General features: G+C 42.9%; 1 protein-coding gene and 1 long non-coding RNA gene across 2 annotated transcripts in view; one reads left to right on the top strand and one right to left on the bottom strand.

The window, feature by feature from the left end:
- Positions 1-21: 21 nt before the first annotated feature.
- On the bottom strand, positions 22-1,359 carry LOC107075819 (uncharacterized). The gene is made up of 2 exons (XR_001477342.2): positions 1,172-1,359; positions 22-222 (listed from the first exon to the last, which is right to left on the bottom strand). It is a non-coding gene; the product is annotated as an uncharacterized lncRNA (long non-coding RNA).
- Positions 1,360-1,407: 48 nt separating this feature from the next.
- The window catches only part of gfpt1 (glutamine--fructose-6-phosphate transaminase 1), a 36,963-nt gene continuing 22,060 nt past the window's right edge, over positions 1,408-16,310 (top strand). Inside the window, exons 1-12 of the mRNA XM_006625478.3 lie at positions 1,408-1,532; positions 8,126-8,233; positions 8,416-8,523; positions 9,352-9,477; positions 9,872-9,930; positions 10,566-10,700; positions 11,257-11,318; positions 11,724-11,803; positions 12,004-12,112; positions 12,472-12,635; positions 14,862-14,957; positions 15,825-15,922. Of these exons, the coding sequence (XP_006625541.1) occupies positions 1,526-1,532; positions 8,126-8,233; positions 8,416-8,523; positions 9,352-9,477; positions 9,872-9,930; positions 10,566-10,700; positions 11,257-11,318; positions 11,724-11,803; positions 12,004-12,112; positions 12,472-12,635; positions 14,862-14,957; positions 15,825-15,922 (1,152 nt within the window). The 5' untranslated portion in view covers positions 1,408-1,525. The remainder of the gene's footprint in view (positions 1,533-8,125; positions 8,234-8,415; positions 8,524-9,351; positions 9,478-9,871; positions 9,931-10,565; positions 10,701-11,256; positions 11,319-11,723; positions 11,804-12,003; positions 12,113-12,471; positions 12,636-14,861; positions 14,958-15,824; positions 15,923-16,310) is intronic.

The following is a 16,310-nucleotide window of genomic DNA, read 5'->3' as shown; positions in this document are numbered from 1 at the left end:
AGATCATTTCTTACCACCTAGTTTCTGTAAAATGTTTGCCTTTATTTTCATTACATTTTCATTTGCCAGTCCATGTTTTTAGAGGAAGGTAGAATGGTGACACTGGATGTTGGAACATGAGGTTACAAACAAGGAGACTGCACTGCTGAGATGGGCGTTTCCATACATGAGAATCCTCGGAGAACAGGTCTCTCACTGGAGAAATATTTGGTTGATTCCATGCTGGAAAGAGAAAAAAGGAAACAATGTTTCGGCTGTGGAGCTTTCTCTGGGTTTAAGAAAGATAAGGCAGTCAGTAAAGATAATATAGCCTGGGAAAACAAAAGCCAGGAGAGAGGAGGAGGCAGGAGCAGGGGAGAGGCAGAGTGGCCGATCATTTGGTGCGAGGGCGAGAGAGGGGTGAGACGAAACCCCTTACACCCAGAGAAGGCTCCACAGCCGAAACATTGTTTTCTTCTCTTTTCAGCATGGAATAAACCTATTACTTGTTCCTTCGCAGCCTACGCCTGCTGACGCAGCTACCCACCTGGATAAATATTTGTACGCACAGACGAATCCTTTGACTAATCCTTTTTTTTTTCACTTTATAATCCAAGCAGTTTGAAATTGCCTAACATGACTCCATGCCACACCGCAGGCCTGTGCTGAAATCTCCCACGTCTCTTTTGTGAACCACAATTTCAGATTTTGCATATATGGTAGATTCCAAATGAATAGGGATTATGAACTAAAAACAACTAATTGTAAAGTGAAAAAAATAAAGAATTAAGATGCCTCGGAACCGTTCGTGAAATCGTATGATATAAAGGAACAAGTAAAGGTTTATTCCATGCTGAAAAGAGAAGAAATGTTTCGGCTGTGGATCCTTTTTCGGGTGTGATACAAAGGCAATGCCACAGAAGTAAGAGAACACATTTATACAGCTGCACTCGTAAAACACGCATATAACTGGAAACATGACTGACGTATTTAAAAAATCAACCCAGAGAACTACTTTAGGACCAGCAATGAAACTAAGCCAAAGGAGCACACGCAGAAAAAGTACATTTAGGATTAAAATCAGGGATCACTTCACAATTCGGCGCTTGATCGGAGTGGAGTCTGGGATAAACTACCCAGCCATGTTGTAATAGGTTACGCATGTGTCTGAGAAAAGGCTTTAAGCACGTACACGTCTGTTTTTGATGTGACGACATCCTGCAGTCCAGGGCATCTCTGCTATAACGAGAGACCTGAAATTGACATCTTGCCTAGTGGGTGCTCCTTGTCTCTCCTGTGAGCTTGTAGGACCCTCCTTCGCCGACCTCCCTTTCTCTCCTTCGTAGAGGCGGATCTGCGCATCCTGCTGCCACGTCTAAACTGCTGTCGTCGCCAGGTAACGGGAGTGACAGCATTTGAACGAATCGGACAGGGCCATGTAGGTGGTTACCTGGATGGTGACCAATGGGATTAGAGATGAGGCGGGGCTTGTACAACAAGGCTTCTGAGGAGGAACTAGAATCGCCTTGGCAGCCAAGACGTAGACATGTGTGGTGAGTGAAATCTGCCTACTATTAGCGGTATATCTTTATTACTTTTATATTGAATTTTTAAATAATATTCTAGGCAGACGAGATACAACGTGCGAAGGATTACGTGTTCTGCTTCGATAGGAGTATGAAGTTACCTCTGCGGTCTTTGTACTGTATTGTCCCATAGGCATATTAAAATATCACCCTGCTTCACCCGAACAGTGTGGTTTAGATTATTGTGATCGATCACATCATTTGCGCGTCAAGTCGGATATGTTCCTGCCTTTGCTTGACGGATATAGGCTATAAAGAAATATATTGTTAGGAAAACATGGCCTGAGTACAACATCCCTACCCTCGAATGATTAATACCTGTAACAATTCCGGAGCGGCACAGGTAGTAGGATTAGAATTATGCATCATATTACTACACGGGAAAACCCGTAAGTATTTACACTTATAGTTTCTTTTACGACACTTTTTTTAACTAAATACCCACTGTTTGTGGGTGTAGTCGATAGACACTTGGCTACTACCTTGTAGTACAAGTTGGAGTATCAGTCGCTGCTGTTTCATTTTCCAGCACGTAAATCTTTCGTTTTAATGTTCCTTTTCTGCAAACATGCTCTCGGTCAGCATGTGCAGAAGGCTGGTTAACTATCTGGGCGGAACTGGGCTGTGAGGGCCTTAAGGGAAAATCTTCTCTTTTAGAGAAGTGTTTATCTGACAGACTGTAGCAGAGCGCACGATTTTTGTTTCCAAAGGATGAGTGAGATTGTGCAGGGAGACGTACTGTAGGAACTGCTGGCGGCGGTGGGTCACATAGCATTTTAGCCTTTACACAGCAACAAAATGTGATTTTAAAACGCTGGATTCTATCGCCTTAATTTTCATTTTTCTTGCTTTTGGATACCATTGCCAGAGATGCAAATAAGAGTAACAATCCATAGCAGTCTGGCTCATTGTTGTTCATATTAATTACTGGCATGTTTACTGCTTTTTCTGATGATGAAGAAAAACATCTGGATAACTGTTGTCCGTCTTAATATAAACTCAATGCTTTTGGAAGTTAATTGTCTAGACTCCACATTACATTAAAGCGGAAATGGCTATGGTATAATATGAGTCTTATGTCTCTGTTGACATTAACACCTTGACATTGTTACCATTACTTAGAAATAATCTGAATGCCATTCATAATGATATTTCTTCTCATCAATGTCCATTTTGAATTGGGTTGGGAAGGTGGAAGGTATTTCACTTTTGAGACTATTAAGCACACTATTAATTAACTGAGAATTATTTCAGAAGCTTCAACATTCTGTACTTTTTTGCACAATACAAGCATTTTAGAAATGTAAAAGCACACCTGAAATTACAGTCCTGCTGTAACTGAAAGCAGTCATTTTACACTATCAGACATTTTCTCAGTTGCGATCTGGATGTTTTACACAACTGGCTGATTGCAGATATATTTGTCTTCTTTAAGGTGGTGTGTTTTAGAAATCTTCAGGACAGTTACACAGCAGGTCTGAACTCAGATGACACTCATTGCCCTTGTGAATCCAGTAGAGTCCTGGGCAGAGTCCTGCTTGTCTAGGATTGAGCAAAACCTACTGCTTGGTTTATTTGTCTGTGTGCTGTGGTGAGAAATAGGTTCTGCAGTGGCAACCCCTACCACCATTCTTTCTCTGATGAGTGATTACATCCAGTGCTAAACCAAGCTGTTGTTCCCATATCTCCATTGTGGGCAATGAAGCAGAAAATAGAGCTGAAATAAAGTTATGTGTTATTGTTTTATACTTATATACTTTTTGTTCTTGATCTTAAAACGCCTAACATGAAAAACTGAAGCCGTGTAATATAGTACTTCATTCTTTGAATTTTGTCTAGCTTAAAGGCAACCAAAAACTGAAATAACAATCCTCATGCTAGAGAAACAGACAGCAGTTTTAAACATGCCTAGTTTAGTAGAATCAGTGGTAGGATAATTTCCTCTCATACTTTGAGAAACTAGTTTATTACTGCAGTAGCTGGTTTTTAGGATTAGCAGTATATTGTCATAACAGAAACAGGAAATGAACCTCTTCGTTCTATTCAATAACCTACTCCTTAAGGATAACGACAAAGCCCTCAGGCAGTTTCTTGACTTCATCCCACTGTGTTACTAGTTTCCGTGTACCTGTGGGACGAGTAGTGCTATATCCAAAACACTCGTTTCTTGTTGTTTAGATTAAAGATCCCAAGAATGACAATTCTCTACTGGGTCTTGCTAAAAAAACACAGTTACTTTAGAATGTACCAAGACAAGCCAGCTCCACCTTGTATCGAAACAGTCCACTATCACATATAGCTGATGATTTGATCGGGTTCCTGGGTGATTTTGTAAAGCTCCTCTTTTCACATAACGTGGCTTTTTGTACTTTTGCAAACTGAACCCGTTTGCCAGCAAAGAAATCAGTCAATGTTGCATAGGTTATAAACAAGAAGGAGGGTGACGGTTATTCATGAAAGCAGAAGCATAGAAAGCACATGACCTGCTGTGTATAATCATAAGGAGTTTTATAAATGGACAAAAACAACTTGATGGAGGCATCCGTGCATGGGAATGGGGTGCTTGTGTTTTTTGGGATGCTCAGGAAGACCTTTGGACATATTCATCACTTTATCACAAATTTTGTAAGGCACTTCTGCTTTTCCAGTCATCACAATTGATATCTTATAATGCAGGTAGAAACACTTAATCCTTAGGGCATGTACTGTACAGTTACTCTCTTACAAGTGATGTGTTCTGAGTATTAGTATCCTGATAGAAAATCAGGTGTTATTTTGAGCTAGAGAATGTCCCTCTCATTTTCTCTCTCCCACTCTTCATCCCCCTCCTTTAAAGTTTCTCACTACAAAGGATAGCCTTGTTTTTAGAAACCTCACCCTCAGCCAGACCATCATAGTCCTATAGTCCAGGAGTCTCAGTGCCCAGCTGTTCTCAATGGAGGCCTTGTGCTTTGGTTTACTCAAAGGGAATGTGCCTGAATCCAATTTTAACCCCCACCACCCCACCGCATGTGAATAATACTAGTGCAGATCAACGAGTTTCCCCTGAGTCATTGATTTGCTGAAATGCGTGTTATTCAGAATTGAAAGGGGCCCTGTTAAAGATGCTTTCAACAACACTAGAAACAACAGTCACACAGTCCTGCTTTTTTATTTAGGAAGGAGGAGACAGGGAGGTGTTCCAGCATCTTTAAAAAAAAAACTTGATCAGAACATATGCCAGCACATTTGCATCTTACTAGATTCTCTCTGAACTCAGGATTTTGTATACAGAAACTTGGGATCCCTGTCCAGACAGGTTCACATCATACTCCCATTGTAAAAGCATTGGTCTGTGTCTGTGTTGATACAGGTGGTTAGAGAGAAGCTGGTGGAATGCGTTTTGCAGTACTGTCCTCAGTTATGGAATCAGACAGAAACAAGTACAGCATCTTGTGAAAGTATTCAGACTCTTGCACAGTTTTCACATCTTGTTTTTTGAATGCTTGAAGTTCTGACACTTTGATTTAGCAGTTAAGATATGCTATGTACACAACCTGCACCATGCATTCAAAGCTCAAAACAAAAGCAAAGTGGTAAATACTGTAGGTAATATGAAGGATAAATGGAAATGTCATGATTGCATAGGTATTTAAGCCATTCGCTAAGGTAAAAATGAATTAATTTAGGTGCACAAAATGACTTTAAAGAGGGGGTGAGAGCACTTATCACTGTGCTTTAGTTTTTGCTGCCATTTACTGTAGCTTAAATTGTCTTTAGAAGTCTTCAGTTTGAGCATTCAGGATCTGAATGAAATATAATGTTTTTAAAAGTTGTTTATTTATCATTTTGTAATCCCCATAATAAGGGTCTGAATACGTTTGCAAGTCACTGTAATTATCAACGCAGTCCTGAACTGGGAGCCTGCAAACAACGGAGAGATGGTCCAAATCCCATCTTAAATTGAACGTAGTAACATTTCACTTTTTTTCACCAAACGTTAGCACCTCTAGTAAGTATCAGCTTTCTGCATGAATGTATTTTCCTGGTCTTGCATGGTGCACTATACAAAGGTACCACAAGGTCTCCTGGTTGTGTCTTTGTTGCACATCATCCCTGTCAAGAGTGCTTATTTTAATACTGCAGGGCTGTTTCTGTATATACTTAGCTAGGGTATCTTATCTTTTTCTGATTAGCCAGAGGTGTGACAAATGGCTTGCAGTCTTCATATCTGTTGCGCTTTCTAAACATCAGCATTCTTCTTTCACAGCCCCAAGCTGAAATCTGCGTGCTTCGGTACGTCACCACTCCTGCTGTGTTTGCCATTTTTATTTCTGACTCCACCTGCTTCGAAACCCGCGTTTGACATCATTAAATCTTCCCACTTTCATCTGATGGCGTGTAATGACATCAGCAGATCGTTAGTTCTGTTAGTCACTTTACTTTAGTGCTTCTGATTGCTATATAGCGTTTCTCTCAGTATAAAGAGGCTGTAGTTATAAATTAATACGTGTTTGCATCATGAAACTGAATGTTAGATTGAGTGGTTAGGTGCTCCCATGTTTAAGGAGAAATAAACCTTTTTCTAGCAGGTTCCAGGTTCAGGTTCAGTGAAAAGAAACTGTAGCCACTCTGCTGCACTGAGATGTGGGTGTGTTATTTACCTCAACTATAATTTGTTTATCCCTGGTTCCTGGCCTGGCAAGTAAGAATAATCTTTTTAAATGTTAAGAACCAGATTTTGGCCTCCAGAGATCCTGTATGAAGTCCCGCACCTCTCAGTACCATTTGTAATAGTGAAACTTAGAGCTCAAACAGAACTTTCTGTTTCCCTGGGTTTGTATTTAGTCCTGCATTTAGCTTCCATTACCTCTCAATGACTTCCCCTTTGCTGAACTGGACAAGCTGAATATTGCTTCCAGTTCTAAGTGGCTGAGATGTTAACGTTCCGCCAGCAGTAAGGGGCTGTGGCCCTGGAGAACTGAGTTTGGAGGCTCGATGTATGAACGACGTCTGTGTCTGTGGCGCCTAGTGTGTGCTGAAACGGATAAATATAGATTTTTGTGCAGTGTGAGTTTTGTACAGTAGGCGTTATTGTGAATAGAAGGAGTCGCTCTTGTCTGTCCTGTACAGCCTGTCTTCCCTAAATGCTTCAATGCAAGAATGCAGACCCTTTACTTTTGGTTTCAGGGTATATTTAACACCAGGATCAATGCTGGTAATGGTACAATGGGACAAAGCCAGAAGCGACTGAGCTATTATCATCAGTGGTTTAAAGAAAGGTGCAAAGCTGAAGTTCCTTAATTTTTCCTATTTTTCCTCTTTAGTTGTTGTTCAGTGAAGTTCTCAGGCAGCTTGAATGCCCTAAGCGTTTGCATTGTGTTCTATATGCTCCTTGTTTTGGCCCAAATTGACTTTCCCAAGCTGGGTTTCTAAGATAAATCAATAGTTTTAATTTCCTACCTCAAACCTTTTCAGTCCTGTAAACTCCTGAGAAAGCATTCATATCTGTGTGAACTGATTGCTTCCTCTTTCTTGTTTCTTGTTATCCTGATAAATAACATCCATATGTTATCAGCTTGTTTCATACAGAGCTTACATGTTCTATTCAAATCATGTTTGGTTCTATGTAAAATACTTTTGTCTGTGTTCATGGAAACAAACTATCTGAAACCCTGATTTCTCAGAAATGGAGGAAGTGATGTCAGCTCACTGGGGGAGGGGTGTTAATCTGGCAATGGAGAATATAGATGGATGTTATGTGATTGTGCATAACATCATGCTGGTCTCTTTTTAATTAAGATGGTCATTTACATGCTATCTAGGAGGCTGTGGAAAAGTTGTAATGTTTTTTTTCACTTTCACTTTGGGCTGAAAGGCAAAACTTTTACACTTGATGTATTTACTGTTTTGTATTGAGCCAGTGCCTAAGGCATGTGGAGTTCATGTCAACCCAAAAGCGAGTGAGGAGTGAAAATAGACACACTTTAAAAAAAAAAAAAACCTATATTGGGATTCCTTGTTAAGATCATTTGAAGGGCTCACATAGAGCACAAGTGTCCAACGCTGAGGAATTGAACACAGTTCACAATGTAATGGCTGCTGAAATGAGAACAGAATACAGGTTGTTTCATAATACACGTATACAATATACAGTGTTTTACGTAGAAAAATGTAAGAATACTGGAATATCCAGTTATTTGAAGTCTCATCCTAAAAGATTTCCACAATGGGTGATAAAGTTACACGGTCTCTGTAAATGGATAAAGACAAGTGTTTTTCAGTTTTAACAGCGGCTTATTTAAAATCCTTCCTGAATGGAATTTTCTAGAGCTGCCCTGACTCTCCTGAGCATTGTGCAATGTCGATGTCCAACACCAGTCCTGGAGGACACCCGCGGTTTAAAAGAGGCTGCTCCAAATGAACGCTTAATCGCTTAAAGGAACAAGTAATTGAAGATTTTGGCCAACTCCCTGGCCAAGCTTGAGATTTAAAGAGACTTTTGTATAAGAAGTCTGGGCAGCCCTCCTCAGCCCTGCTCTGCTCCTCTGTAATCCCCTCTCTCCCTTCCTGTCGGTCAGGAATCTTTGCCTACCTGAACTACCACGTGCCGCGGACCCGCCGCGAGATCCTGGAGATCCTCCTGAAGGGGCTTCGGCGCCTGGAGTACCGAGGCTATGACTCAGCCGGTGAGGGAGCAGCCGAATCTGTTTGTTGTGTGTAGCCGGGAGTCACCATCTGGTTTTGTGTGTGTGTGTGTGGATATGAGGTTTTTTTGTGTTGGTTTCTGGTTGTCTCTTGCATTTGTGAGCCAGTGACTCTATCTACAACGTGTCGTTGTGAGTCTGTGTCCTTGCCTCCTGTCCATCAGGCGTGGGGATTGATGGTGGCAACAGCAAGGATTGGGAGACCAATGCCAAGTCCATCCACCTGATCAAGCAGCGTGGGAAGGTGAAGGCTCTGGACGAGGAGATCCACAGTAAGGGCCTCTCGGTCTCTGGCAGATGAAAACAGATGTATTCACAAGCCTGCTTGTCTACAGTGTCACAGGGCCTCAACACATCACCAGCAGTTTTGTTGCCTCATTCGGAATCACAGGACATGGCACTGCGCACACTTGGAAATGTTGTCTATTTTGTAACCTAAATTGAAGGTTTTATAAGTTACTCTGTACATTTAATTTTAATTGTGCTTTGAAATGTGCTCATCAATTTCTGATCCTTTCCAACCCCAAAGTATCAAAATAGCAGGGCAGTTCCCCATTGAGTTGACTTTAGCACTGGGGTCAATTAGGTAATTGGATCAAATAATTGAATATAGTGCTGATTGCTTTGCAACAATTTAAAGAAAAGGAAGGGTTGAGCTTACCTACAATTGCTCCAATTCACCTAAAGAATGGACTACTTTTTTGTTATGATGTCAGTTTTCTGCTTGTGGATAAATATAGAGAGGCTAAATATAACCGAATAACAGATCTCAACTCACCTCACTGTAATGGGATTCAGCAATCTATAATTACAAAAATCAGGATCTATTTGGGAAGATTCAGATGTTAAATTGCTCAAACTTTCTCACAAGAAAAACAACAAACAGTTTTCTAATTTTTTAAATAATATATAAAATAATAATAAAATAATAAGGATCTGTTCATTATTATTTTTTTCTCTTGGCTATGACTATCTGATCTTCCAGTTTGGTATGTCCTGTCCTGAATTGAGTAAGGGCTCTCCAGTGTTCGGAAGGCCGTCGGACAGAGCGAAGGTGCTGGCGGTTTCTCGCAGTGTCTGTTTCTCTCTCTGGTCTGCAGAGCAGGAGGATATGGATCTGGATGTGGAGTTTGATGTCCACGTAGGAATCGCGCACACCCGCTGGGCCACTCACGGCGTCCCCAGCCCCGTCAACAGCCACCCCCAGAGATCCGACAAGGACAATGGTGTGTAAACGCTACGTTCACACTCCTGGGCTCGGTGCGAAGCTCATCAAACACGAGAAACATCGGGATCTGTCCTTTTCTTTTCAAAAAAAGTGTGTCAGCTGATCATGATGGGCGATTTGGGAGCTGAACCAATACAAACAATTTTTGGTCAGTGGTAATCATGGAGATCTGATGATTGAGACGTGCACATGACAGCTCCAAAGTACTGCTGCCAGTCACAATGCTAATAGCTCCTGCACAAGTCACAGGAGGTGGGATGACAGGTGGTAGTTACTCCTAAAGGTCCTGTTGATTTGCTTAGTGCAGGCTACGAGTACAGTAAATATTTTTTTTTATTTATTAAAAAATAAGTAAAAGACAGTAATCTGTTCTTGCATTTTTTCATTACCAGAATTTATTGTCATCCACAATGGCATTATCACCAACTACAAAGACCTGAGGAAGTTTTTGGTGAGTCAGAAATGATTGAATTATTATAGCTTCAAATAGCCTGTTGATAAACAGGGTGTTCCTGTATTTCTTTTCCATGATCTCACATTAGCAACCCTACTCCGAAGTCCAGATAAAAATGTTCCATTATTGTAGACTGAATGTCTGCTCTGTGGAGCTGTCCAAGCTACCACTGCAGTACAACAACACAGACCACTTTCCTGTGCTGTAATCTCAAACGGCAGCTGTTGACATGAGCCTCTTTTTCCTACTTGTTATATAACTGAATAGAAATCCTGAGAAAAGGGGCTTCCGGCACAAGTTATGTTAATTTGGAATGATAGCTCTGTCTGAATGTCGTGATCTCCTAGATAAGGAATCCTCCAGCTTCCGGAGAGTTATGTGTGCCTGAACACACAACACACAGTCCTTTTGATCCATTCAGTTATAGTGCTTCCATGCAGCCCACACCTTAATTGTTACATTCAACCTGCCAAATATGAAATAAATAATTTAGCTGTTCGGGGACATGGATACGAGGAGCTTGTGGGTAAATAGGCCTGGATCCATGGTATTTTTAACGGTGGTGGTGTGGGGTTCCCTGTGCTTTTAATTACGGCAGCATGTTGTCTCACTGGATACCTCCTCATTTGCAGGAGAGTAAGGGCTACGAGTTTGAATCGGAAACGGACACAGAGACCATTGCCAAGCTGGTCAAGTACATGTACGACAACCGGGAGAGCGATGACATCAGTTTCCCCACCCTGGTGGAAAGAGTCACGCAGCAGCTGGTACAGTGCTACAGGGGAGGGGGTGGGAGCTGGGTGGGAGACTGGGGTATTGCTTCTTTGATTTTTGTATGTTGGCTTTCGTCTTACGGTATCTTATTCACGTTGGCCTGAATTATTTGTTCAGCGAAGTGTAGATGAATATGATGGCTGTCCGAAGCCCACAAGTCTGAAAATTGATCAGACAAAAATATTTTTTAAATGTTTGTTTTGTAAGCCCATTGTGGTCAGAAGTCATAGAGAGTCCACTCAAAAACCTTGAGCGCTCATAAGCTTGTGATCTTCCATTTCAGCATCCCAAAAATATTGCACAACCTACATTCAGCAGCATAAAACTACAAATATCAGTGTTTTACCGATGTACCTTGTGCTTTCCCTGTTCCAGTGTATTCACAGCAGAGGAAAGACATGCTGTGAAAGAATGCCCTACATGACACAGAAAAACCACAGGTGTCAAATGTACAACAGTGGCAAATCACATTAAATTGCAGTGATGCGGTCCGGTGGAGCCTCAGTCAGCATTTCATGCAAGAGTTGAGCTTGGTTCTGTGTCTTACAGGAGGGGGCGTTCGCACTGGTCTTCAAGAGTGTCCACTTCCCCGGAGAGGCAGTGGGCACCAGGTACGCACACCTGGCATCTCTCTTACCCTTGCAGCACAGTTTAATCCACCACCAAATTCATTTCCTGATTTTTTTAGACAATCATTTGTTATTTTTCTGTTTCTCTACCCTAATCTGCAATTTCTAATGCCTTTTCAATCTGACTCACCGCTGCAGTTCTGGATGGCTGAAGATGTTTCAGGTTAATCGCTTGTTTTGCAAAGGTCATGTCGGCAGTATTATTGACTTTCACAAGTTTCAACACCTTGATCTGTCGCCTTTGCCGATTAAAGGGGACCATTGTAGATGACGGCTGAATCTGCAGAATGTGAATGGGATAACACAGTGTTGGTGTCTGGTGCTGGAGCTGAGAGTCAGTGGTGCTTTTTGGACAAACACTAAGCGACTCTGTTCCTTTCTGTGCAGGAGAGGGGGTCCCCTGCTGATCGGTGTCCGCAGTGACCACAAGCTGTCCACTGACCACATCCCTATCCTCTACCGCTCAGGTAAGCCCAGGCACGGGGAAAGGAGCATCTCCTGCTTTTCCGCACAACATTCACGTGTAGATCCGTAGCCTCTCCGGCTCTCCGCCGCGTTCCGAGCAGTCGGGCTCGCCGTGTTAGGCTCGGCAGTTCGCCGCCGAGTGTCGACCTGCAATTATAAGAGTGACGCTGGTGCTGATCAGCAGTTTGCGCTTTCTCTCCAGCGGGAAAAGATAAGAAAGGCTGCAGCACCCTGCCGCGCATAGACAGAGACACCTGCCTCTTCCCCGTGGACGAGAAGGCAGTGGAATATTACTTTGCTTCGGATGCCAGGTCAGTCTGTCCGTCTACCCGCCCCTCTCATCGCTTTGGGAGTCCCAGGGGAAAGTCTTCATCAGGAGGTCTCCCTCTCTGATGAGGCATTTTTTTTACAACAGCATGACTGTGTGGCGGAATAATTCACTTTCCAATTTTATCTCCCGTGCCGCCCTGAATGAACCTTGGCAATTGGGAAAAGGGAATGTGCTGTGTTCCCTGTCATGCCTGTTTGGAGCTTCTCGTACTGCTGTGCATTCATGTAAAGTCCTATCGGTCCGATTGAACAAGTGTGGCTTGGTGCCAGAGGGTAGGTCTATGTGAAAAGTCTGTATGGTTTTGATGGCGGGGGGGGATTCTCTGGTTGTTCTCGGCAGCGCGGTGATCGAGCACACCAACCGGGTCATCTTCCTGGAGGACGACGACGTGGCAGCAGTGACGGACGGGCGGCTCTCCATCCACCGCATCAAGCGCACGGCCGGGGACCACCCTGCCCGCGCCATCCAGACCCTGCAGATGGAGCTGCAGCAGATCATGAAGGGTAGGGGTCGGCGCGGAGGAGGAGGCGGTCCCGCCGCTTCTGGGACTGGAATAATGACGTTTATCTTGTATAGCGCCTTTTAAAAGTAGCTTTTCAAAGCGCTCCACGAGAGAAGCAAAAAAACAAAGTTAACACGGAGAGGAGGTCACAAAATTAGCACCATGAGCGCAAGGGATTGGAAATGCAGCAAAAGAGACAAGGAGCAGAGACAGACCCCAATGAAATAAAAGGTTTTGAGTCTGTGCTCTGATCTCCTTGGGGATAGGATTCCAGAGCTCTGGGGGGGTAGCAGGAGAGAAGGCCCTGTCACCCACGGAATGTAAACGGGCTTGGGGGACCAACGGGAGACCAGAATCGGACAAACAAAGGTTGCGAGGTGGGGACCAGGAAGACAAGGCAGATAGGTACTGAGGTGCCAAACCACGTGGAGCCTTGTAGGTGAACATGAGGACTTTGAAGTCGATGACGGAGTTCCCTCAATCAGAAAACACTTTGTTCTGAGATGTCGGTGAACTCCTGGTCACTGATGGTCGTTAACAATCCTGTTTTTCCTGTTTGGAAGGGCAGCATTTAAAAAGAGAAGGGGTTGGGGCATTATCCCTAGTCTAGCAGCTAAATTCCAGCCCTGGGATTGACAACCTGTCTTTTCAGTTCCTCCCTTTGAAATCTTGTGTATTGGGCTGCTCGGATGCTGCTGTTCCGTACTCCAGAGAGAGCTGCATCCTCATATTTTTCTATGAGATGGCACGTCATATTTTTAAAGCTACTGGGGAACCTTCAAGACGAAAGCTGTATCTGCAGGGCTTAAGATACATTTTCTGACATGTTTACCATGAGAATGTAGAGAGACCATACTGCCTTAACCTCCATTAAGGTACTCACGTGGGAAGTGTTTATATGATATACATGTTCATGAGCACTGATATTAAACATGGACTGGCCTTCCAGCCTCTAGTTTAAATACTCCAACTTTTCTAGTTCACAGTTGCGAGCTGGATTTCGAAATGACCAAGTCCTGCCTCTGTGAATACAGAGTGTCGATATCATTAGGTCCCACTGAGTTTTCAATTGCAATGCTGGATCTACATTTAGTTAGCGTTGAGTTTTGAAAGTCTCGCCTCTTCGCGTCATCATCAGGCATGCTGTCAGTCCCTGCCCAGCAGTTCCTTTCTTTCCACGCACAGCGTGAGATCACACTAGCAGAGGTCACTTGACCACACAAACACACATGCCGCTTCTCAGGGTTTGAGCGCTGGCGCGTTGCCTGTCCGTTGTGTGTCAGGAATGCCCAGACTGCGTTCCTCTGTCAGACCGGAGGGAGACAAGCTTGTTCACAAAACCACTGTGGGCAAGAAAGCCATATCGCGCTGGGTTTGCTCACTAATTCTGAAGCTGTGGTGTATAATCAGCAGGACACAAATGGGTGAGTGCCACACCACAATCGTTACTACTTATGACGTACCCATCTGGAGAGACTGCAGTATTAAATATTAATGACTTGTAGGTTGTGCCTGTTAAAACTGGAGCTGAATGAACATTCCACTTGTTTAAAGACTAGTGATAAGCCTTAAATCTCACCCTGTGTAACAGTGGAATTGTCTGAGAAAAATCCTACGTTGATTAAAAGGTGTTGGTTTGGTCTTGCTTTCGAAGACATAAGTTTAATTTCAGATCATGGGTGGAAATTAAGTGCCCATTCAGCATCATAGTCGTCTCTTCTATTGTGGGACAGCATCTTTGTATCTGGAGGAATTTTAAGTTTATCTAGCAAAAGCGTCTTCCTTGAATCCAGGTGTAGACTTGGTGGGGTCACAATTGGTAAGAGTTAATTTTCTCTCTGGCCACCAGAGGTCACTATTGTGCTGTGTTTCCAACAGCAACTCTAATGTATTATTTTTAATATTACTCAAGTACTTTCTTTTTGTAGTCAACTTTAGGGGGTGGAGACAGGACCCTGTAGTCAGCTGCCACACAAATAATAGTTTTAAGCATTAGATTTATCAATAGTACCGAATGTCTTGCTTGTGAAATGGCAATTAAACACCTACAGAACAGATCATATTTTGATCATATATGTAAAAGGCTACACCTGAAATTCATTGGTGATTTCTGTTCGCACTCAGATGGTATGATTCAGGTTTTACACACAAACACTTTGACATTGTCAGGTGAGCAAGAGTCCTTTATAAATGCAAGATGCTTTTTTTCTCCCTGTTTTCCCTGCAGGAAACTTCAGCTCCTTCATGCAGAAGGAGATCTTTGAGCAGCCCGAGTCTGTGGTTAACACCATGAGAGGGCGAGTCAACTTTGATGACAACACAGGTAAGATCTTTGAAGCTGTAAGTGCAATGGAAATATTTTATGATTCGGTATCTAATATTGCATTGTTAGTACAGTTAGTCAGTCACAAGTTTGCATAATTCCGTTTACATGCTATTTAAAAGCATCATTGTCTTTTGCTGTTTTAAATCATGGAAGATTAGCTGTAACTTTTTCTGTGGCATCCTGTTAGAAACCTATAAGAGTTATCCAATAAGTCTCAACATCTGAAGTTAATTATTCATCCTGTTGTGGCCGACAATCATTTACTTCCCCTCATGTCTTTGCCTTTTCAACGGTGAAAATCTGTTTTTGCTAGAAGATCTTTTTAGCGCAAGAAAGAACCTGGTCGGACAAAAATAAAATAAGATGCATAATGTCACGCAGGCTCACAGTCGTAAACCCTCTTCTGTTAAAATAAGCTTACCATTACACTCTTGGAAGGGTAAAAGCAAAGTGCTAACACTTGATTTGAAAAGCATGTCTTTTGAATGACATGTGTTGTGTGGCAGGCAGCACAGTGGGGCAGTGATTTGCATTGCTACCTCGCAGGACTGGGGCGCTTGGTGTGAGTGCATCTGTACAAAGATCCGTAATTTGCCCTGTAATGGGCTGGTGCCCCTCGAGGGTGTACCCTGCCTTGCGGCTGTTGCTTGCTGGGATAGGCTCTGGCCCCACCACTACCCTGTACTGGATAAAGTGGTTAGAAAATGGATAGATGCGTGGAGCACTGAGTCTGACACTGAGTCTGACACTGAGTCTGACACTGAGTCTGACACTGAGTCTGACACTGAGTCTGACACTGAGTCTGACACTGAGTCTGACACTGAGTCTGACACTGAGGTGACTGACGGTGCGTGGTTTTGGCAGTGATACTGGGTGGCCTGAAAGATCACATCAAAGAGATCCAGAGGTGCCGCCGGCTCATTCTCATCGCCTGTGGGACCAGCTATCATGCGGGAGTGGCAGTGAGTAGTTCTTCTTTAACCAGACCGGGCATGATTAATACTGTATGATTAAATACCAACTTTGGATTTAATTTGGTACATGACCAACAAGTACTTAAAAATAACACTGCTTATGACAACAATGACGATCCCGAAAGTTCATCTTGTGCAGAGTGACAGCTCAAATTCCTCAGATTATGAGGATCTTTTAAGTTAGTCATTGAGGATCATTTTAATCCACTTCAGACCTAATACCCAAGGCTAACTGCAGAGTTTACATAGGTACAGTATATATATGAACTCCTGTGGGAGCGAAAACCAGAATTTGCATTTGTAATTGAGGTTTCCAGCTGCATTCAATCACAAAAACAAAGTACCAGAAGTTTGGGGTGAGAATCAAAACTGAGAT

Source organism: Lepisosteus oculatus, chromosome 2 (genome assembly GCF_040954835.1).
Source record: "Lepisosteus oculatus isolate fLepOcu1 chromosome 2, fLepOcu1.hap2, whole genome shotgun sequence".
Lineage (NCBI taxonomy): Eukaryota > Metazoa > Chordata > Actinopteri > Semionotiformes > Lepisosteidae > Lepisosteus > Lepisosteus oculatus.
Note: the sequence above shows the minus strand (reverse complement) of the source record. Positions and strands in the feature narration are given on the sequence as shown.